The 21,211-nt window shown below is 37.9% G+C and overlaps 11 protein-coding genes across 11 annotated transcripts; 6 read left to right on the top strand and 5 right to left on the bottom strand. All coding sequences in view use genetic code 12, as the record gives it.

Moving 5' to 3' along the window:
• Window positions 1-202: 202 nt before the first annotated feature.
• On the top strand, window positions 203-1,384 carry DASC09_018740 (uncharacterized protein; the record flags this gene model as incomplete). Its single annotated transcript, XM_064995477.1, has 1 exon — window positions 203-1,384. The coding sequence occupies one exon, from the start codon at window positions 203-205 to the stop codon at window positions 1,382-1,384; it is 1,182 nt and encodes a 393-aa protein (XP_064851549.1).
• A 1,831-nt stretch (window positions 1,385-3,215) lies between these two features.
• Window positions 3,216-5,912, bottom strand: PBP1 (Pbp1p; the record flags this gene model as incomplete). Its single annotated transcript, XM_064995476.1, has 1 exon — window positions 3,216-5,912. One exon carries the CDS (start codon window positions 5,910-5,912, stop codon window positions 3,216-3,218), a length of 2,697 nt encoding a protein of 898 aa, XP_064851548.1.
• A 752-nt stretch (window positions 5,913-6,664) lies between these two features.
• On the top strand, window positions 6,665-7,315 carry FMP32 (Fmp32p; the record flags this gene model as incomplete). The annotated part of the gene is made up of 1 exon (XM_064995475.1): window positions 6,665-7,315. The coding sequence occupies one exon, from the start codon at window positions 6,665-6,667 to the stop codon at window positions 7,313-7,315; it is 651 nt and encodes a 216-aa protein (XP_064851547.1).
• Window positions 7,316-7,546: 231 nt separating this feature from the next.
• RPL10 (60S ribosomal protein uL16 RPL10) lies at window positions 7,547-8,577 on the bottom strand (the record flags this gene model as incomplete). The annotated part of the gene is made up of 2 exons (XM_064995474.1): window positions 7,547-8,200; window positions 8,566-8,577. The coding sequence occupies 2 exons, from the start codon at window positions 8,575-8,577 to the stop codon at window positions 7,547-7,549; spliced, it is 666 nt and encodes a 221-aa protein (XP_064851546.1).
• Window positions 8,578-8,984: 407 nt separating this feature from the next.
• Window positions 8,985-9,464, top strand: BUD20 (Bud20p; the record flags this gene model as incomplete). The annotated part of the gene is made up of 1 exon (XM_064995473.1): window positions 8,985-9,464. The coding sequence occupies one exon, from the start codon at window positions 8,985-8,987 to the stop codon at window positions 9,462-9,464; it is 480 nt and encodes a 159-aa protein (XP_064851545.1).
• A 391-nt stretch (window positions 9,465-9,855) lies between these two features.
• On the top strand, window positions 9,856-12,063 carry GYP8 (GTPase-activating protein GYP8; the record flags this gene model as incomplete). Its single annotated transcript, XM_064995472.1, has 1 exon — window positions 9,856-12,063. One exon carries the CDS (start codon window positions 9,856-9,858, stop codon window positions 12,061-12,063), a length of 2,208 nt encoding a protein of 735 aa, XP_064851544.1.
• Window positions 12,064-12,352: 289 nt separating this feature from the next.
• SPT8 (SAGA complex subunit SPT8) lies at window positions 12,353-14,371 on the bottom strand (the record flags this gene model as incomplete). Its single annotated transcript, XM_064995471.1, has 1 exon — window positions 12,353-14,371. The coding sequence occupies one exon, from the start codon at window positions 14,369-14,371 to the stop codon at window positions 12,353-12,355; it is 2,019 nt and encodes a 672-aa protein (XP_064851543.1).
• Window positions 14,372-14,631: 260 nt separating this feature from the next.
• FCF2 (Fcf2p) lies at window positions 14,632-15,261 on the bottom strand (the record flags this gene model as incomplete). The annotated part of the gene is made up of 1 exon (XM_064995470.1): window positions 14,632-15,261. The coding sequence occupies one exon, from the start codon at window positions 15,259-15,261 to the stop codon at window positions 14,632-14,634; it is 630 nt and encodes a 209-aa protein (XP_064851542.1).
• A 302-nt stretch (window positions 15,262-15,563) lies between these two features.
• Window positions 15,564-17,612, top strand: DASC09_018660 (translation initiation factor 2A; the record flags this gene model as incomplete). Its single annotated transcript, XM_064995469.1, has 2 exons — window positions 15,564-15,588; window positions 15,766-17,612. The coding sequence occupies 2 exons, from the start codon at window positions 15,564-15,566 to the stop codon at window positions 17,610-17,612; spliced, it is 1,872 nt and encodes a 623-aa protein (XP_064851541.1).
• Window positions 17,613-17,908: 296 nt separating this feature from the next.
• On the top strand, window positions 17,909-19,681 carry FRS1 (phenylalanine--tRNA ligase subunit beta; the record flags this gene model as incomplete). Its single annotated transcript, XM_064995468.1, has 1 exon — window positions 17,909-19,681. One exon carries the CDS (start codon window positions 17,909-17,911, stop codon window positions 19,679-19,681), a length of 1,773 nt encoding a protein of 590 aa, XP_064851540.1.
• A 208-nt stretch (window positions 19,682-19,889) lies between these two features.
• MPE1 (cleavage polyadenylation factor subunit MPE1) lies at window positions 19,890-21,209 on the bottom strand (the record flags this gene model as incomplete). Its single annotated transcript, XM_064995467.1, has 1 exon — window positions 19,890-21,209. One exon carries the CDS (start codon window positions 21,207-21,209, stop codon window positions 19,890-19,892), a length of 1,320 nt encoding a protein of 439 aa, XP_064851539.1.
• Window positions 21,210-21,211: the final 2 nt, after the last annotated feature.

Here is a 21,211-nt window from a genome sequence, read left to right as displayed (position 1 = left end):
CACCCGCGTAGTCAAAAAATCTTCTAAATCTTTTTTTTTTTTTTGTCAACCAGTTTACCCACCAATAGTGATTCATTCCTTCAACCAAACCCACTATTAGTCAAACTATTCAATCTTTACGTACACTCTTTACCTCATACTCTTTTTTCACCCAGCGTATATTTCTATTGTTCTTAACTTGATTTTCACTACCCTCAACCAAATGAAGTTTGCTTCCGTTATTCTTATGGCCTTAGTGCCTTCCATGGTCTCTGCTGATGTCAACAAGAGACACATTCACAAAAGAGAAGCCAAGCCAAATGTCCAAACTGTCTATGAGACTGATTACAACATCCAAACCGTCAATGAAGTCGTGACTGTTTATGACGATGGTGAAGCCACCAGCACTCCAGCAGCTACCACCACCGTAGTCCCAACTCTTGCAGCTGTTAAGGAAGCTGTTGTTGAAGGTACTACTTCTTCTTCTTTGGCTGCCACCTCATCTGCCAGTTCTGCTGCTGCCAGTTCTGCTGCCACTTCATCTGTTGCCAGTTCATCTGCTGCCAGTTCTAGCGCCTCTTCTTCATCTTCTTCTAGTAGTGCCGCCTCATCCGGTATTGGATCTGCTGGTGCTTTAGGTATTACCTATTCTCCTTATTCCGATTCAGGTAGTTGTAAGAGTGCTGCGGAAGTCAAGACCGATATTTCCAAGTTGTCTGGTTACGACATCATCAGACTTTATGCTGTTGATTGTTCAGGTGTTGAAAATGTTTTGAGTGCTATGTCTTCTGACCAAAAATTGTTCGCTGGTTTGTACACCTTGTCTACCATCGAAGCTGACGTCAGTTCTATGTGGACTCAAATTCAAGCTGCTGGTAAGGACTGGAGTGTTGTTGACACTGTTAGTGTTGGTAACGAATTGGTTAACTCTGGCGAAGCTACCCCAGCTCAAATCGAAGCTGCCATTAGCACTGCCAAGTCTGCCTTGTCTAGCAAGGGCTACACTGGTCAAATCGTTTCCGTTGATACTTTGGTTGCTGTCACTGCTAACCCAGACTTGTGTAAATACTCTGATTATGTTGCCGTTAACTGTCACCCATTTTTCGATGGTGGTGTTGCTGCTGCTGATGCTGGTACTTGGTTGCTTAAACAAATTGAAGATGTTTATACTACTTGTGGTTCCAGTAAGAATGTCTTGATCACCGAAACTGGCTGGCCACACTCTGGTGATGCTAATGGTGATGCTGTCCCAAGTGTTGCCAACCAAGAAGCTGCTCTTACTTCTATTAAGAAGGAAGCCGGTGCCTCTGTATTCTTATTCACTGTTTACAATGACAAATGGAAGAGCCCAGGTGCTTACAACGTTGAACAAAGTTGGGGTATCTACGGCGACTCTCCAGCTTGATTTTCTTTAATTATGTTGTATTTATAGGTTCACCATATAATGACACTTTTTGCTTTATGATTTTCACTTTTCTTATTATTTTGTTCTTTGATACATGTGTTTCTAGAAGCTAGGAAAATGTTAAACTATTTTCTTGGTTAAAACATTTATATATTTTATATCTTAACCTCCATTTCAGTTCTCATATTGGTTGTAGTCCTAGAAGCTGGTCTTGCACAACCAACAAAGTAAACTTGATGTGTATGTCTAATATAAAATTTTTTTTGGAAGGGCATCCCTGAAAACTCGGGCAAAAGTCTAGTTCCCTCAAGATTCTAGGGTGTTACATTGTTAAAAGGGTTGGCCATGTATACAGACGCGTACTAAAAAAAATTTTCACCCACCCTGTGGTTATTTGATTAACAACAAGAGTTAACTGAATTTCTAGAATAAAATATTTAGCCACGCAGAATGATAATAAATAAATAGGCAAATATAACGACAAAGAGCATTATACTTTAGTTTTATAGGAATACCAGATCAGGTCAAGGGTGGAGATGATGAAGTTGAAGTTTGACCATGGGGCGTGCCTCGACGGCCGTGGGGGTGCCTGTTCCCATTTTCATCCGGGTCACCAATATATAGTTCTCCTGCCTCCCTCTCTTACATACATAGAGTTGGATTGTCCTTCACCACGGTGTTAATCAAACCATATCCTCATTAATGGGGATGTCAACAATTTATGTAATGCTATAAGCTGTTTTCCGCATAGCAAAAGGGCTAATCCTTCCTTATGTTAAAGTAGATTTAAAGACTAACGGCTCTGAAATAAAAAACACCCTGGACCATCTGTCATATGCTAAATTTGATTTCTTACAAGGCTTGAAACTTGAAAATTCTTTTCAAGATGTTCTTGAGGAACTCTATAGGATTTGCCACTATGCTACTGGGGTGAGAAGACTCCAAGCTTCTATTTATCGTATCAAGAATGATTCTTGGTATCTAAGTTCTCAGATGTTGCGAAAAAATTTTCTTATCAAATTGATCGTCCTTGCCATTTAATATGCCTCTTGAAACAGACTATTTTTCATATTTTTTCAACCTGAGAAACGTGTTTTGATTCAGATTTATAACCATTAACAACAAATTTGATATTTGCTTACGGGAAAAAGAAAACGCATTTCTGTAAAATAATTATTTTTCATCATCTTCGTAAACCATTTTATACTTCTTTGTACCCTATACATCGTTGAGGATTATTAGATAATTCATCCATTGTTTGTAACTCACCAGTTTTATAGAAAAAATTTGATCTTACATAATGACAGTAGTAGTAATAATATGTCAATACGTAGAAGAATGAACAAATTTGATGAAAATTAAATTGATTGTGGGTGACACTACGGGGATGTTCAGGGAAGATGCAATATACATCACAGAAGTTAAGTTAAAGAAAATAAGGTGTCTCAAGCCTAAATAATGTCTATAGTACCCAACAGAACTGAAAATACAGAGAACTTGGTAAACTAGAACATACCCAAAGAATTTTTTTACTTTATATCCAAATGAATCAATCTACTCTAACCAGAGAATCAAACTGCATTCCCTATACCGCCTATCCGAAAACACTTGTTAAAAACCATGGGCCTTAACAAAACGTCAACAAATATCTTTTCTCAATGATATTTTTGATTATTGGCATCGCGGAATTTAATATGTAAAGATACTTACAATTTTTTTTTTTTTTTTTATTAGATCTTGATGAATTCAAGAAAAACTTTTAACTTCATTAGAAATAACTATCCTTTAAGGAAAATTCAAAAGAAGAGGTCATCAATAAAAGAACAGAAGCCTAAAAATTTCCATAGTTAATTTGTGGTGACATGTTTGGACCACCACCTCCAGCATGTCTCCCAATGTTAGGTCCTCTACCACCCCCATTCTGAAATTGTGGATACAACATACTCATTGGATCCACCGGACCTGGTTGCCCTGGCATCATTCCCATATGTCTGCCTTGAGCAGCAGCCATAAATTGAGGTGGTACACCAGCGCCAGCGCCATATGGGAATCCCATATTACCAGCACCCATAACTGGGTTCATTTGGGCAAAAAATGCCGGATCAGCACCAGGCATTTGGTTCATCATCGGATTTGGCATTGAAGATACAAATCCACCAGCTGATAAGTTGAACGGACTTCCAGCCATTGGGTTCATAAATTGACCGCCTGCTATCATTGGAGCACCACCGCCATTATAGAAACCATATCCGCCCATTCCATTGCCCATACCTCCCATCATGCCATTGCCCATAGCATTCCTAGGAATCGACATATTTATACCTGGACCACGAAGACCATTACCACCAGCGAAATGCTGAGGCATTTCTGATGGATAAAGCTTCTTGTGAGATTCAGTCGTTGTAGCTCCCCAGGTTGGTTGTGTTTGGTAAGCTTTTTCAATCACATCACTCGATTGTAGAATGAAATTGAAATCTCCATCGTTGAGGGTTCTTCGTTCACCAACACGAGGAATCTTAACCGAGAACACTTGCGGAGAGTAGTTACGCTTAGATGGACGCGGACTGTGTGTTTGGTTATGATGATTATGATGCTGATGGTTATGTTGAGGGTTCATATATGACTCTTCCATGTGAACATTTTGCCTCGAAGGACTGTTATTTATCTTAGAAAAGTTCTTCATAGGAGAACCATTAGCCGGAGTGAACGACCTAGCGGTTGGATTGAGTTTGAAGGATTGAGCCCTTGGATCCATTTTTTTCTTAGGAGGAACAGCAGAAGTCTGTGCGGCTAATGGCGATGCAACATTTGGCGCTGCTGATGAGACCGTGGCTGCAGCAGATTTTGGAGAGTTAACAGTTGATGAATGATTAGAGCTACGAGAAGCAGGAGGCTTAGGAGGCAATCCAGCTTTATCAGCAGGTGAAATTGAGCCTGTAAGTGATGTTGATCCAGATGGTTTAACAGCTGGTGAAGATGTGGATGCCTTAGGTAAACCAGTAGGTTTATCTTTTGAAACAGTTGCTTTGGAAGAAGCAGTGGTATTTTCCCTAGAGCTTTGCGCTTCTTTACTTGGCAGTTCAGATGCATTAGCATTGGCTCGTTTAATAATTTCCTGTTGCTTCTGCTTATCCTTTGATAATATAGGCAACAAATCTTTTGGGAATTTTTGAGGAATCTTGAAGTTTTGGGAAAACTCTTTGAGAGAGTTAATCTCCCGCTGGGCATTCAATCTATTATCTTCATTTGAAGTCTTTGACTTGAGTCCCGCCAATTTCAGTTCTTGATGAGAATGATGAAGATGGGATTGGTGGCCATGATGATGCTTTACTTGAGGAGGAGAAATAACTTGGGCGCTTTTCTTAGAAGAAGATGCCGAAACAGGAGAAGGTGATGCTCCACTTTGCTTCATACTAGAAATGATTGCAGGATCCAAGTTATGAACTTCGTTTCTTTGTTTTGGAGGAATGTATTTACCATTAACAGCAGATGGCAAATAATTGTTTTTAGTGATTTCCATTGTGCTTCCACTGGAAACTCCACTTCTCAAAGCAGCCATTAATTCATTACCTCTCTTATCAGCACCGGATCTATCAACCCCAGAGTACTTATCTTCTTCATCCATGCCAGAATCATCAACAAATATACCTCTTTCTTCAGCCAAGTGAATGTTACCATTGAATCCTTGGTTTTCGATTTCTTTGGCAATCCTGTCTGCTTCTTTCAATTTGGCTTGGTAGTCTGGAGAATCTTTATTCAATCTGGTAGTGTATAAATTTTCATCCCAAGTAGACTGAACCCCGAATTTCTTTTCATTTACTGCAAACTGATCCCAACTACCATTGTGATCAATATCATCTTCTAAACCACCACTTAACAATGCAGTGGTATTACTTTCAGCACCTTCAGGAGTCCAACGTTGTAAATCCCTTTCCTTCACTTGCAAATTACCAGAAATATCAGTATCAGTTTTGAAGCCTATCTTGGCATTGGTGTGGCCAATTGGGGCCAAGCTTTGGGATTTCTTAGATAGAGTAGTAGAAAAATCTACACTAAGCAACTCCAAATCCATAAGATCTTTTGATTCGATAATCAATTCCTTTGGTAGTTCCTCATTGCCGGAATCTTCTCCCAAAACACTTTCAAATAATTCAGGGTTAGTCAAAACCACAGATAAAGTTGTATTGTCAACTGCAGTGACAATACCTTTGAATCTGGAGCCAGAGCTAACTGTAGCAATGGCCTTGGAACCAATAGCATTGATTAAAAGGAAGTTGAAACGGTCCTTCATGTGTTGATTTATTTGCTGGTCGTTCAAATTGAACAAAGACACCAAGTTCTTTTCAACAGCAGAGATTTTGGGATCATTTTTCCCATTAGCCGGGGAAATCACATCATTCTTACCATTACCAGTAGAGTTACGGCCGTTGTTACCTCTATAGTTTGAGCGTAGATTGGAGCGTTTTTGAGTGTTGGTTCCTCCATTAAAAGAATTGCCATTCCCACTAGCACCACGATTAGCCTTCATTTTGATACCTCAGCAACCTTTTCAACTTAAAAATAGTAAAGAAGGAACACAAAAGGGCACAACTAGCGTATTAGTAAAACTAACAGAGCCAGACGTTTCAGCCGATTCGTAAGATGTTCTTGGTGAACGCTTAACGATCAAAAATAATAAGAACTTCCTTCCTTCGTACCTTCCTTTTGGAGCGAGGCAAAATTCAGTGAAGGATGAATATTCAAGCAAAGTTGTACCAGTAAAAGCCCTATCAAGATTGCTTCGTAAAAGGAGCAATTCAGTGATTATAGTAACACTTTTTGATGAGGAGTGATAAGTGGCTTATGATATTTGCGCTATCTCTAAATACTCGCAGTCGCTGAAAGCTTTCTTCTGATTCTTCCCAGTTTTCGTGTCAAACAAATTGCGATCACGTGAAACAGTACTCAAAGCGTCAACAAAACAACAAAAATGGTATGATTTCAAAAGGTGAGATGAATAGAATGATATCAATATAACCATTGTCAATCACACACATATAAAAGCATCCCATCAGGTAACTTTATATTAATTTTCTTTGGATGTTGAGTGAGTGGAGGCATAAAGGAGGAGAACGAGAAAGGAGAAAGGAAGAGAGGGAATTACCCTGTCTTAAATTCACCCCCAACTTTTTTCTCAGGGAGAAATCATTATGAGAGAGCGAGTGATATGTGTGCCATCTATCATCAACACTATCGCCACTACTGACAACAACAAAAACAACAACAACAACAACAACAACAATGCTTTTCACTACTGGACCTGGCCGCTTGTGCCATATACCCTGGAATTTCAATGTAAGGCCTTTGTTAACATCGAGGTTTTCCACTACGCCGAAGTACTTCCAAGTAAACAAAATCCCATTTGACACCAAAAAGTTTAATGATGATCTTATGAGCAATGACTTCAACGAAAAACAGTCAGAGGCAATAATAAGAATAGTATCGCAATCTATGGGGAAAGGAATAAAGACCATCACTAATGATTTCATATCCAAAGAAACGCTATCCACAGTTTCTTATAAGCAGAAGGTTGACTTCGTGAAGTTGAAAGGTGAATTACAATCCCTTGATACAAGTGAATTCACGAAGATGAACAATGAGTATGAAAGAGTTAAACTAGAGCTTGAAAAGTTGAGGCAAAAGATCAGAGAAGAAATCAGCAAATCACAGGCGGGCGTTAGACTTGACTTGAGTTTAGAGAAGGGTAGATTAAAGGAAGAAAGTTCGATGCATCACTTACATATTAAAGAAACAGATACAAGAATCGACCAGGAAATCAGTAACATGAAAATGCAAATAGACAGTATGAAAACCCAGGTGATGCAATGGTTAATTGGGGTGTGTACTGGTACCTTTGCCTTGATTTTGGCATACGTTCGTTTGGTAGTGTGATCATTTGCTTATTCTGTTTATAGTAATTTATGAGGGGCTATTTCACCTACAATATCGAATATTTGAGGACAGTTATTCTGATATCTATAAAGTAAAGCTATTATCGTAGAGCATTAACCACTGGAAACAAATACCTACAATTGTAGAAGATTTTTTAAAATTTAATTCAGTGAGCACTTTTTATTAAACTAAAAAATTTAAATCCAAATTATAAAGATGCTACTAAACCATTTAGGCGGAAGCCAAGAAGTAGTCTGGGAATTCCTTGAAGTTCTTTTCCAAAGAACCTCTCTTTGGCAAGAACTTGACGAAAGAACCATCATCCTTGACTTCGTTAGCGTTTCTCTTGACCAAGTAATCAGCTCTGTTCAAGTTGGTGAAACCCCACTTCTTAGAGATAATGATTCTTTGTTGACCTGGGAACTTGTATCTGGCTCTTCTCAAAGCTTCAATAGCAACTTCCTTGTTAGAGTCCTTACATCTAACAGAGAAGATAATTTGACCGATGTCAACTCTGGCGGCCAAACCGTGTGGCTTACCCCAAGCACCTCTCATACCTTGTTGCAATCTATCGGCACCAGCACAAGACAACATCTTGTTGATTCTCAAAACGTGGAATGGGTGGACTCTGACTCTCAAGTGGAAAGAATCTCTACCAGAAACCTTGGTAATGTACTTGTTAGCACAAATACGAGCAGCTTCCAAAGCTTCAGAAGACAATTGTTCTAATTCGTTAGAAACCAAGTGAATACACAATGGGAATTCATCGACAGTGGCCTTCTTTCTACCCAAATCATAAATTCTGATCTTGGCATCTGGGACACCTCTGTTGTATCTGGACTTTGGGTAAGGCTTGTTCTTACAGTATCTGTAACATCTAGCTGGCTATTAATATTGTTAGTATTCAAGACCTCTCTTATTTAGAATATAATCACTTTGAAGGATCAAAAATCCACATTACTAATCACTCATGGGAGGCAAATATTCACAAATTTTGACAAGCTCGTTCACCAGTTCTTCAAATGTTGCCTTTTGAAATATATAATTGAAGTCTTTTGAATATGGTAGTTGAGGAATCTTAATAATTGGTGTTCATATTCAAGAGTATTTTGCTAATCGATCTTCATACAATGACAATACCCCATACGAATGATATTGGCCGGAAATTATTGAAAAAATAAACATGAGAGATGAGAGTAATCAGTGGAAAGCCGGACCTTCAATACATATCATAAAGCAATAAAACATACTCTTCTGGCCATCTTGAACTAATTTAATTTAATACTTTAATGTCTTTCAACAGGCGTCAGTGATGGCGGTGAAGTTAAGAGATTTTTTTTTTTTGTTCAGAGTACCCACATACTCTCAGAGGCTTTACCGACGGGTAACGATTAACGGTGATTACAAATTAATAGTTTTTCACTATGTATCACGTGTACATAGAGAAAAGCAATAAGTGACTGTTAATGATAAAGATTTTTTGACATAAAAAGCCCTAAAGTAACATCATGAGAATATAAATAATATATTACATAATATAACAGGGCGCGGAAGTATCAAGTTGCATAGAATTGAGAAAAAAATATTTTTCATTCGAGCGCTGTATTACACTGGACGTAATATACAGGACAATAGAAGAAATATAAATACCAAGACCTAATCGTGCAATATGGGGAAACTTACTACCATGAGATTTAAGACCAAACGTCGTGTCAAGAACATCGACCAGGTCTACGGTGACTTGTCAACCCCAGAGTCAATAAACCAGTTAAAAAACCAGCCATTACAAGAAGATAAACCGGGCTTGGGCCAACATTACTGTGTGGAATGTGCGAAATATTTTCAAAACTCAACAGCTTTGGCTTCCCACAGAAAAGGGAAGGTTCACAAGAGAAGATTGAAGCTTATAAAAGAGGGCCCTTACACCCAATTAGAAGCTGATGCTGCTGCAGGGAACAATTTGGAACAATTTATCAAAAAGAAGACCATAATAAATAATGTTGTCAATACCCATATCTCTCCTTTAATCCTGTTAGAAAAAGGGTCCTCTCACCTCAAGAAAAAAGACGGAGACCAAAAATCCACTACTATTGAAGCGGAGAAACCACAAGCAGAAGCTGCTTCACAAGAGATGGCTGTGGACCTTTGATCACTATTTTGTCTACAAACAAAATTTTTCTTACTGATGTTTTTGTTCGATTCATTTTTTCATATCTTTTGCATTTATTTCACGGGTGGTTTTCTGATATAATATAGTTCATTCATAATATAATATAATCTTAGGCAGTCTATATATCTAGGGTAAAAGGAATTTTTTTTTCTTTTTTTTTTTTGTAGAGGTTATACCAAAATGGTGGAAATTATGCGATGACTTGGTTACAAGCACTTTTGCCGACAAATTGATATTTGATAGAATAAAAATAAAAGGAATTCTCGGAGAATTTGGGCACGGATTTACGATACTTGCTAACACTATAGCAGACCTTTACTTTCAAGAAATCCTATTGCCTGACTCACTGATTAAAATTGCTTCTGAAATAATGGTAGCTGGCACATCAAGTTTGCACGCCAACTCTTTTAATTTACTAGCCATCGATAACAATGAAGTAAGCGGTTTTCACGATGATAATCACGTCAAGACCGGGTCGTCTGAAAGCCAACATTATGCAAAAAATAATATAGGGGCAAGTAAACCACAGTCACTGTTCTTAAACATTATATCGCAAAGCCCATCAGGTGAAAAATTGGGAAAACTCACTCGACCTGATCAACTTGGGAATGGCGGAGGGCTTACTAATGCTAACCCCGAATGGGTCAATTTGGAGTTTACAGATATCGGCAAATCGGTATTTTTAGATTATCCGTTATCCAAGGATAGAAAAGACTTGAAAGTTTCGAGTATCAAAACAGCAATAACTTTAAATGATTTAAATTTATTGATCAATCTATCAATTTCTCGTGAAGGCTTGCTTTCCAATGAACTTAGATCCCAAGCATGGCCTTTGTTCTTGGGAATTACAAACATCGATGATGCTAAATTGTATACATTTGCCCATGAAAATGCTCCGGCTCATAAAGATGAAAGCCAGGTACTATTGGATATTAATAGATCTTTTACAAATTATCCTAAAGATAGAACTCAACTTCCGCTGTTGAGAGTCAACTTGGAGTTGCTTATATTCAAAATTTTGAGAAAATACCCCAATCTATCATACTACCAAGGATATCATGATATCGCCCAGTTGATATTACTTGTGTTCAATAATAATGTGGATAAATCATTTATGTTTTTAGAAAAGTTGACCCTTATGCACCTCCGGGATTATATGGTGCCGACAATTAACTCATCGGTGAATCATTTAAATTTGATTTTGCTCATCATCTACAATAGGGATTATAATTTTTTCAAAATTTTGAACAATCTCAAACCGTATTATTCGTTGTCCTCTATCATTACTTTATTCACTCATGACGTCGGTAGCTATAACGATATTTGCTATATTTTTGATTTCTTGCTCTCATCTTCAGCCAGCAGCGGAAGTGTTATATATAGTGCTATTTATCTCTATTCAGAGATTCTTTTGTGCAATAAGAGCCAGATTTTAAATTTGATTTTCGAAAACATTTTCAGCAAGATAAGTGAAAGTACCGAGGACGTGTTGCCTAGTTATACTAATTCTTATATTAGTGAAAACGACACTTTGACTGATAGTATTTTGAGTAACCATAGTACTGCTATCAGTGAGGGTACCTTAAACCAAGGAATCGATGAAGCTAAATACCATAAGGATTTGATGGCCAGCGCGGAAACTTATACAGCGGTTACTGAAAGTCAATATAGAAATACTTCTTCATTATCTGGCAGCGATTTTATTGGATATGCTGACAGTGATATTGAGTTGATTAATTTTGATTACTTGCACAACATTTTGTCCAATTTGGTTAGTGATTTTATCACAAATAGTCGACTAACCACAGAAAACAAATCAATATTATTAGAGGTTTTCAAGAAGACTAATGAATTGATGAAAGATTCTCCGATATTCACAGAAATTCTCGAAATTGAAGGATCAAAAGTATTCCAGAAGACTACTGATGCAAAATCTCAATTAAAAATCTCCCTCAGTTCCTACTGTGTCCTTAAAAATACTTCAAAGGTTATTCCCGGAGGAAGAGGCACCGAAGGTAACCACTCATTTGACCACCAATCACTGTCGCTTCTTAAAAATTCAGAACGAAATTGTGCTAAAAATAATGATCTAAGTTTGGCTGCCGAAATAATGAATAAGCAAGTTGAAGAAGCTCTCGAGGAGCAGCGGCGCGAACGAGAAGAACAAGAGCGTCAATTTAAATTGATGATGAAAGAAAAAGCAACTAAGAGAAATAAATTGAAACAATCCAAACAAACTCCAATGAATTACTTGAACCTCATACTTTATCCATTGAACAACAACAACTCCGTGGTCGCCAGATTTTTCAAAAACCACAGATTTCTCAAGATCAGCTTTCTCGTCGGTGTTATTTCGGTATTCCTTAATATTTACTTATCCGAAAACTCAGAATTTAAATTCTTTCAAGGTTTATATTTTCCCAAAAATCACAATATCCAAGCGATGCAAAATGAACTTTATAGTTTGGGAAAAAGTTCATATTTTGGAATCAGAACGGTTCTTAATAGCCATAATAGCTTTAATATTAATGGGGTTGTTGATAGCTTGAGTCATCTCAGTGAAAAAGTGTTCTCTTGATTTGCCTTGCTTTGATGTGTTTAAGATACCTTTTTTTTTAATTTCTTTTTTCTTTTTTTCTTATCAGCGTCTTTACTATGTGTCTGATTTGTATATTAATGGTCAATTGAAAGCGTAAGAGTTTCGGAAGATATTTATTATGTGAATAAACCAATAAACTAGTGTTGAATTTAACAAAATATAAGATGCAAACTAGGCGACGGTCCATATATAAAAGCAGAAACAAGAATGCAACCGACCGTATTACCGGTCGGCCCAAAGAATTCTAAAAAGATACTCATAGGGATCATTACTTAGTCAAAGATTTGATCTCATACATCAACACCATTTCTGTACTTTGACCTTGCCAACCTCTGTCACCACTAGCACTAATCATAAACCTACAAGTTGGGTCAACATAAACAGTGCTCAACACACCGCCATGATGACCAGGAATGATCTGAAATGGAATAGCACTATGTTTATCTTGGTCCTGTGAGTGTAAGCTCAAATCATACAATCTGATATTGTCATTGGACCCACAAAGGAGATGGTGATTATTATGCAAAGATTTCACAGTGTAAACAGGTCCAGATAAGTTTGGGAATTTGAGGACTTTTGAAACCTTGGGGTCTTTATTATTGAAATTGCCGTAAGGCATCTTTAAATCAAATTCTTCAACACAGTTATTTCTTCTTCCCACAAAAATCTTATTACCATCAAATGACCAACTGCTAGACATACACCACGGCGGGGTGTTCTGAGGGACTTTAAAATCAATAACACTCTTGTTGATACGCTTGTCCCAAACATTGATTATACCATTGATTGTCGACGACATGAAAATATTATTATCGAGGGAAGGAACGGAAGAAAACGGCGAATTATTCTTCTTTTTAGAGGTCGGTACTGCTTCCGTAATACTCACAGTCGCATCTTCCGATTCAACTTTTAGCGGCTTCATTTCCTTTTGATGATCCTTTGACTCATCCTTCTGCTCGTCTTCATCATCAGAGCCAAATAATGAATCATAGTCATCATCTTTGATAATATCGTCATTATCTAAGTATTTAGCCAGATCAATTTCAAAGGAGCTTTCGGGACGGTATTCTATACTTGAAACCTGGCCCATTAAAGATTTATAATCATTAATAACTTTCCCAGAATTCAAATCCCATTCATATAATTTTTTATCCCAGCCTCCACTGAGTAATTTATTCTCCTCATTATTTAATTTTAAAACACTAACTGTATCGGTGTGTTTTTTCAAATATGCTTGGATAGTACCTTCTTGATGCCTAACTGATTGCAAAGATATCCCACCCAGCTTCAAACCGGAAACCAACCACAAAGCTTGTGATTGAGCCGCAAGAGAATAAACCGGTGAAATTTTTGGCTCATATGTCTCGTTATTGATTGCTGACAAACTACTACCATTAGCAACGCTCTTCTTCAATTTCAAGCTTGATTTTTTCACTGGCTGTTCGTTTTCCCAGTATGAAATAATAACACCGGCATTTGTAATTGAATCGACAAGTGAATGCTTTTGTGCAACTGTCAAAGGAGTCTGGCCTTCAAAAGAAGCAAGGAAATCGTATCTTCTAACAAAACCATCATCACCACCCGTGAACAACCATTTGCAGCCACCACTTAGTGATAGAGACTGAATTTGGCATGAGTACGGTATGGCGACGTTAGGTATTATATCATAGTTTGCAGCAGCCTTTCCTCGTCTTATTATGTTTTCACGTATCTCCAATGGTGCTAGCTTTTCTGGTGGACCATTTTCTACTCTGGTTGAGTTATCAGAAGCTATTGTGGGTTGGGAATAGTCATCGGCCTTTAATTTTTTCATCTGATTATCCGACTGGTCTTCATTTTTTCTCTTATTATCGCTTTCGTTGCCGTTTTCATTATCCATACCTTCTTCAAGAAATTCTTTCATCTGGTCCATCGTTACTTTCACCAGGTCTTTCTTAGTCTTATCTTCTAAGTATTCGTAACGTACCTCGGTCTCTGCACCACCATCAGCTCTATTTCCTACCGTGTTCAAGTCTCCACTTTCATAATAATTATCATCACCTTCATCCTCGTCATCTTCGTCCTCGTCATTATCGTCGTCATCATCATCATCATCATCATCATCATCATCACCTTCAACAGCATCATCTTCAGGTTCATCATCATCACCGTCATCATCGACATCTATGTCATCTGGTTGACTGGTAGGGATATTGTTATCCTCATCCTCCTCTTCCTCCTCTTCGTCCTGGTTATCCAAAATATTCTCATCTATAGCATCATTATTGTATACCCGAGAGCCCGACATCTTATCTCGCTTTCTTGATCCAGCTTATCGATACACACAACACCAATCGACGTTAAGATGGCCGCGATGTTTTGGCGATTTTCGCGTGTTTTCCAATTCCGGGGATCGGAATTCACGTGAACCCATCAACATAAACTTACAATTATGAATGAGCGCAATAATGAATAAACGCAATAATGAATGTCAATGTAAAAATATACTATAAAATAATAAAATGCCGAATAGTGTACAGAAATAACAGGTCAGGGAGCGGGCCTAAATCAACGTCTGAACCGTTTTTTCGACTTGTAGGTGATGACCTTTGATTTTTGTTCTTGGATTTCGCTGTATTTTTTCTTGAAATATTTGGTACTTTCCTTATCATGCAACACTTCTTGTAACAATGTCTGTTGTCTTTCCTTGTTCTTCAATCTGGCGCTGTAGAATTCGGATTTATCTTCAACAATCGTACCGACCTGGAAATACTTTGAAACCTTCCATTTATCCTTCTTATAGTGTCTCTTCGGGTCCAACACCGCTCTCTGCTGAATAATCATAATATCTTTCTTGTTTTTAGGATCCAGCAAATCACCTTTTGGCATATTAAACCATTTAGAACCGGATGTCTCTTCCTTTTGAGCCTTGGCTTCCTTCTTTGAGAGCTTTTCACCTTCCAAAGGTATGTCTGAAATTAAATCGTTACTGTGTTTCTGCCTTATAGAAGATGTTACTTCTCCTTCTATCTTTGAAAGTCTATTTATATTGGTTTTCAATTGGTTGTATGTCTTTGTGTCCTTGATGAATCCTTTATCTTCTTTTTTCTCTTCAAGCAGTAGTTCTTCGTTGTCATTAATAAGCTGTGATGAGTGAGCTTCCCTAAGCTGCTCAAATAGATCTTCCAATTCAGGCATGATATAATGTGGTATAAAATAATATGAAAAATCGCTGTCAATTTAATAAATTTTTCAATCTAAGAGGAAAAAAAAAAAAAAAAAGGGTGATTTCCCCCACAAGGGCTGCGCAACCATACACTGGGGGTTTTTCAGCGATGATTTTCTGAAAGATTTCTTTCCCTTTTAGCAGCTCAGATATGGACACCAAGGTGACTGAATACTGATAACAGCAGCAAAACTGACGTTCTTTTGAACTTTTCGTACAAAGTACATAGAGCAAGCAACCTTGACAGCAACAGCATTGACTATTCCTTATTGCGATGTCTGTTACCACCCAATTTTATTGTATGTGATCGACGATTTTCAATGGGTCAATAATTATGAGAGTCCCTCGATAAAAATCTCTACTTTTCTTTAATCAAAAGACTTTGAAGTGTTTAGCCGCAATGTGGTGACGATTTTTTTTTTTTTTTTTTGGATTTTTTTTATTCCTCAGCCATCGACCTACTAACACCTGTATAGATAGAAACCCAAAGAGCGTTGGTTTATCTTCTGGTAACCCTTCTTATGAACAGCTCAAGGCGTTTGCCTCTCCTTCGGATATTGTGAGAGCTGCCTGTTATAGCCCTGATGGCTCGTTGTTTGCGTACACCCAACCTGATTGTGTCACGATCACTAATCCAGATACTGGTGCCGTTGTTGTTAGCTTGTCTCTCAAAGATGTATTTGACCTACATTTTTCTCCAAGCGGCTCCTACTTAGCGGTATGGGCGAAACCTATAAGATCAGTTGCTGACGATGGTAGTAATAATGTTATTTGGTCGAAGAATGTCAAAATTTTTGATATCCAGAAAAACCTTCAGATTGCGGAATATACTGCTAAGGCTCAAGGTGGCTGGAAACCTCAGTTCACTGCCGATGAGAAAATTATGACCAAACTATATCCAAACCAAGTCCGTTTTTACGAACTTGACGGTGTTGTCTCAATCAATTTTGATAAACCTTCTTTCATTTTGCAAATCGAAGATATATCTGCGTATGCTTTGTCCCCTGGTAAAAACCCTGCTATCGCAGTTTTTGTTGCCGAAAAGAAAGGTAAACCTGCCTTTGTGAAAGTCTTCAATGTCTCAGCAAATGGTTTCAATCAGCCCCTCTGCTTCAAATCGTTTTTTAAAGCTGAAAGATGTGTGTTGAAATGGAATAGCTTAGGTACTGCCATCTTAGCATTGGCTTCTACTGATGTGGACTCCTCAAATAAGTCCTATTATGGTGAAACTGCTTTGTATCTTTTGGGTATTGCTGGAGCCTACAATCCTAGGATTACCTTAGATAAAGAAGGACCAATCCACGATATCAACTGGTCTCCATCTTCCAGGGAATTTGGGGTAATTTATGGTTACATGCCTTCCCAAACTTCATTCTTTGATGCCAGAGGTAACTTGATATATTCTTTACCACCATCTCCACGTAACACTTTATTATTTTCTCCTCACGCGAAATTTGTGTTAGTTGCAGGTTTCGGTAATCTACAAGGCACAGTTGATATTTATGATAGAACCAAGAAATTCAGCAAGATCACCTCTTTTGAAGCTTCTAATACCTCTGTATGTCACTGGTCCCCTTGCGGAAGATTCATCTTGACTGCTACCACATCTCCAAGATTAAGAGTGGATAATGGTATTAAAGTTTGGCACGCCAGTGGTAAATTGGTTTATTTGACTGAGTTCAAAGAATTATTTGCGGTTGATTGGAGACCACAACCAGTTTCGTCTTTCCCGCCATTGAAAAATCTCGAAAATGATGTTGTTGCTCATCAAAGCGCACAAGAGCACGAATTACAGAAAGCGACAAAGATTGCTAGTAGTGTATCTGATAAACCAAAGGCTACCGGTGCGTATAGACCTCCACATGCGAGAAATAGTTCTAGTAATGGTCCAGCAAAGACTCTTTATGAAAAAGAATTATCATCTAAGATTGGAGCTACTTACAAACCACCAACTAAACCAAAGAGTATTCCAGGCGCTGCTCCTGCTGTTGTGCAAGAAAGCAAGGCTGCTGCAAAAAATCGTAAAAAGAAGGAAGCCAAAAAGGCTGCAAAGGAAAAAGAAGAGCCTACACAACCTTCTTCTGCCGATAATTCAGAAAGCTCTAATAGTTCAGCTCCAATTACAGGTGGAAGTATTGTTGGTGGAGTGGTGAGTTTGGAGGAGAAGAAGATTAGAAGTTTGTTGAAAAAGTTGAGAGCTATTGAAACTTTAAAGATGAAACAGGCTGCTGGAGATAACTTAGAAGACACCCAAGTGTTGAAGATAAAAACTGAAGAAAAAGTTAGAAGTGACTTGCGGGCTTTGGGCTGGAAAGATGAATAGAATGCTTCTTAAATGATATATAAATATATATCAATATATAAATGTATTCAATATATCTTTTCTTTTTTCTCCTTTCACTTTTACCATTTTAAATAAAGGTCCAATAGAACCTCTCCATATATATAATTGTAGTGAACAAGCACTAACGGTGAATCATTTTGGATCGCGTACCGGGTAATCGGTCACTTCCACTCAGCGATTTTTTTTTTTTTTTTTTTTTCAACTTCAAATTCCCAAAAATTAGGTGATGTATTAGGCTATCACTGATAATAATACCCCTCTAACAGTCACTAAAAATGCCTACCATTGCTGTTGACAAGCAGGATTTGTTCGACCTCTTAGGTCGCTCCTACACCACCGAAGAGTTTGACGAACTTTGTTTCGAATTCGGTATCGAATTAGATGAAGACACCACAGAAGATTGTCAACCTGGTGAAAGACCTGAATTAAAAATTGAAATTGGCGCCAACCGTTACGATATGTTGTGTATAGAAGGTATTGCCCAATCATTGAACGAGTTCTTAGGTAATGCCAAAACCCCAGTGTACAAGACTTTAGAACCAAAATACACTTTGACCATCAAGGAATCCACAAGTGAAGTCAGACCTTATGCCGCGGGTGCAATTTTAAGGAACGTTTCATTCAACCAAAGAAGTTACAACTCTTTCATCGCCTTGCAGGATAAGCTTCACACTAACTTATGTAGACACAGAACTTTGGTTGCCATGGGTACCCACGATTTGGATAAGATGGCTCCACCTTTTACTTACGATGCCAGAGATCCAAAATCTTTTTCTTTCACCCCATTGAATCAAACCAAGAAAATGACTGGTCTTGAACAAATGGATTTCTATGAAAAGGACAAGAATTTGGGTAAGTATTTACACATCATCAAAGATAAACCAGTTTTCCCATTAATCTTGGACTCCAATGACAATGTGGGATCAATGCCTCCAATCATTAACTCTGATCTCACCAAGATTAGTTTGGATACCAAGAATGTTTTCATTGATGTTACTGGTACCGATAGAACCAAGGTTGAGATTGTTGTTAATACCTTGGTTTGTATGTTCTCCAGATATTGTGACAAGCCATTTGAAATTGAACCTATTAAGGTCATTTCCGAACACAATGGCGAATCCAGAATCACTCCAAACTTGGAATCCAAGAAGTTTGTTGTCAAACAGGAATATATCAATTCTTGTCTCGGGTTAGAATTAAGTGTTGAAGAAATTTCCAAACTTTTGAGCAAGATGTCCTTGCACGTTGTTGATCATTCGGAAGGCAACTTGACCGTTCTTGTTCCACCTACCAGAACTGATATTTTGCACGCTTGTGATGTTATGGAAGATGCTGCTATTGCATATGGTTACAACAACTTGACCAAGACAAAGGTCCAATCTTCTGCTTTGGTTGCTAAACCATTGCCAATCAACAAGGTTAGTGATATTTTAAGATTGGCCTCCTCCCAATCAGGATGGTTAGAAGTTATGCCATTGACTTTGTGCTCCCATGATGAAAACTTCAAATTCTTGAATAAAGTTGACAATAATGATATTGTGGTCAAGTTGGAAAACCCAAAGACTGCAGAATATCAAGTCGTTAGAACCTCTTTGTTGCCAGGTTTGTTGAAGACCGTTAGAGAAAACCAAAAGCATTCTTTGCCAATTAAGGTCTTTGAAGCTGGTGACATTGTTTTGAAAGATGATAAATTGGAAAGAAAGGCCTTCAATCAAAAGAACTGGGCTGCTATTTATGCAGGTAAGGCCTCTGGTTTCGAATTTATTCAAGGTTTGTTGGCTAAGATTATGCAAACTTTCAGAACTCCATGGATTGAAGATGGTGCTCAATTGAAGGCTCCATTAAAGAGAGGCTACTGGATTGAAGAAAATGCCGTGTCAAAAACTTACTTCCCAGGAAGAGGTGCTGATATTTTCTTCAGAGCTAAGGATGGTGAAAAGGCCGTAAAGATTGGTGAAATTGGTGTCTTGCACCCAAGTGTTTGTAACAGCTTTGAAATCCCATATGCTGCTTCTAGTGTTGAAATTAACGCTGAATTTTTCTTGTGAGATAATTTGGGCGAGTACTATAATTAAACTTTTTATTTATTTTGCTATTTTAGATGTTTTTGCTTTATTAAGTAGCAAGACTTGTTTTTTTTCATGAAAACTTTACATTTAGCTTGTAGATACATTATATTATATAAGAAGATTTTCGTAACATTCATAAGGCACAGCACAAGCATGCTAGAAAAGAAAGGAAGGTATACACAACATTCTATTGATTATTCCCGTTGTTCATGCCGTTAAAAGGGAATCCATTCGGTGAGGGCATTGGCATGAATGGTAATCCGTTCACTGGCATCATTGGGAAACCTGGTGGTGCAACCATCGGCATGTGAACATTTGGAATAGCTGGAAGCTGAGGTCTTGAAGGCAAGTCAATACCATCGTCGACCTTGATCCTTTTCAAATCAGGCAAGCCAGCATTACCGGTAGGATCGGCGGAATCAATATCTGAACGTTTGAGACCGTTTTTCTCCGCCTCATTTTCAAGATAGGTTTTAATTTTATCATTCATTTCTTTATCCTCAACTAACTGGTCCAAAAATATATCTGACTTGTCACAATTAGGACATATAAAATCACTCTCAATAAGTAGTCCTTCAAGAGTATCCAACGAGTAAGTTTTACCACAGCATGGTGTTTTGACTGGTTTTTGGAACAATTTCTTAGTTATCGGATCAATGAGAGATTTGTCAGTGATACTTTCAGTGTTCAAGTTATTGAACAAATTTTGCTTCTTTTGATAAGTTTCCCAAGCCTTTTTATCCGCCATTGCCACCACAAATTGACCATCTTCTGTCAACATAAAACCACCAGCATTATCAGTTGGAGGTTTATCAACAACCTTCAAAGATGACTTAGGAATGCCCGCAGTTCTTTTAATTCTTTTACCATCAAAGCTGACATCCCCATTAGTAGGACAGTTCTTAATAAAATGATCTTTACTACCACATCTGTAGCAAATATAGCCTGGTGGAGGAGGCTCATTCTTACTAGCAGCATTATCCCCTCTTTTCACGTACACCGGTGTAGCATTTTCCATCATTTCCTGCGTCTCTTGCCAGGCCATATCCTGATTTTGGAACATAGCTTTGATCTTATCTTCTTCAGAGATATTCTTGTCTTCACTTATAGTTATCATATTTCCAGCAGCACTGGTACTTCCGGGAATACCGCCGCTTGCACTCGTACTATTCTTATTATGGTTGTCCCAGGCAAGATTTCCTCTGCCAGTTTTTGATACTCTTGGTTTCCCAGCAATATATCTAGAGGCATTGCCTTTCCCTACCCTAGATGACGGGTATCTTCTAGCAATGACAAAAGAGGAGCGGGGTATCACTTGGTTATCATCTTTGTACTCTTCATCTGTATCAGGATTTGACAAACTCAAGTTGAAGTCTGTTGCTGGTGCCATCTTATTGATGTTGATGATTTCCTTCTTCAAATCAAACACTGTAAGCCCTGTTCCATCGAAAGCAATTTTGGAATTCTTGTTCTGTGATTTAAACCGGTAGAATATTGTAGATGACATAT

The sequence above is a fragment of the Saccharomycopsis crataegensis genome, assembly GCF_037102585.1.
Source record: "Saccharomycopsis crataegensis DNA, jcf7180000000074, whole genome shotgun sequence".
In the NCBI taxonomy this organism is placed as follows: domain Eukaryota; kingdom Fungi; phylum Ascomycota; class Saccharomycetes; order Ascoideales; family Saccharomycopsidaceae; genus Saccharomycopsis; species Saccharomycopsis crataegensis.
Note: the sequence above shows the minus strand (reverse complement) of the source record. Positions and strands in the feature narration are given on the sequence as shown.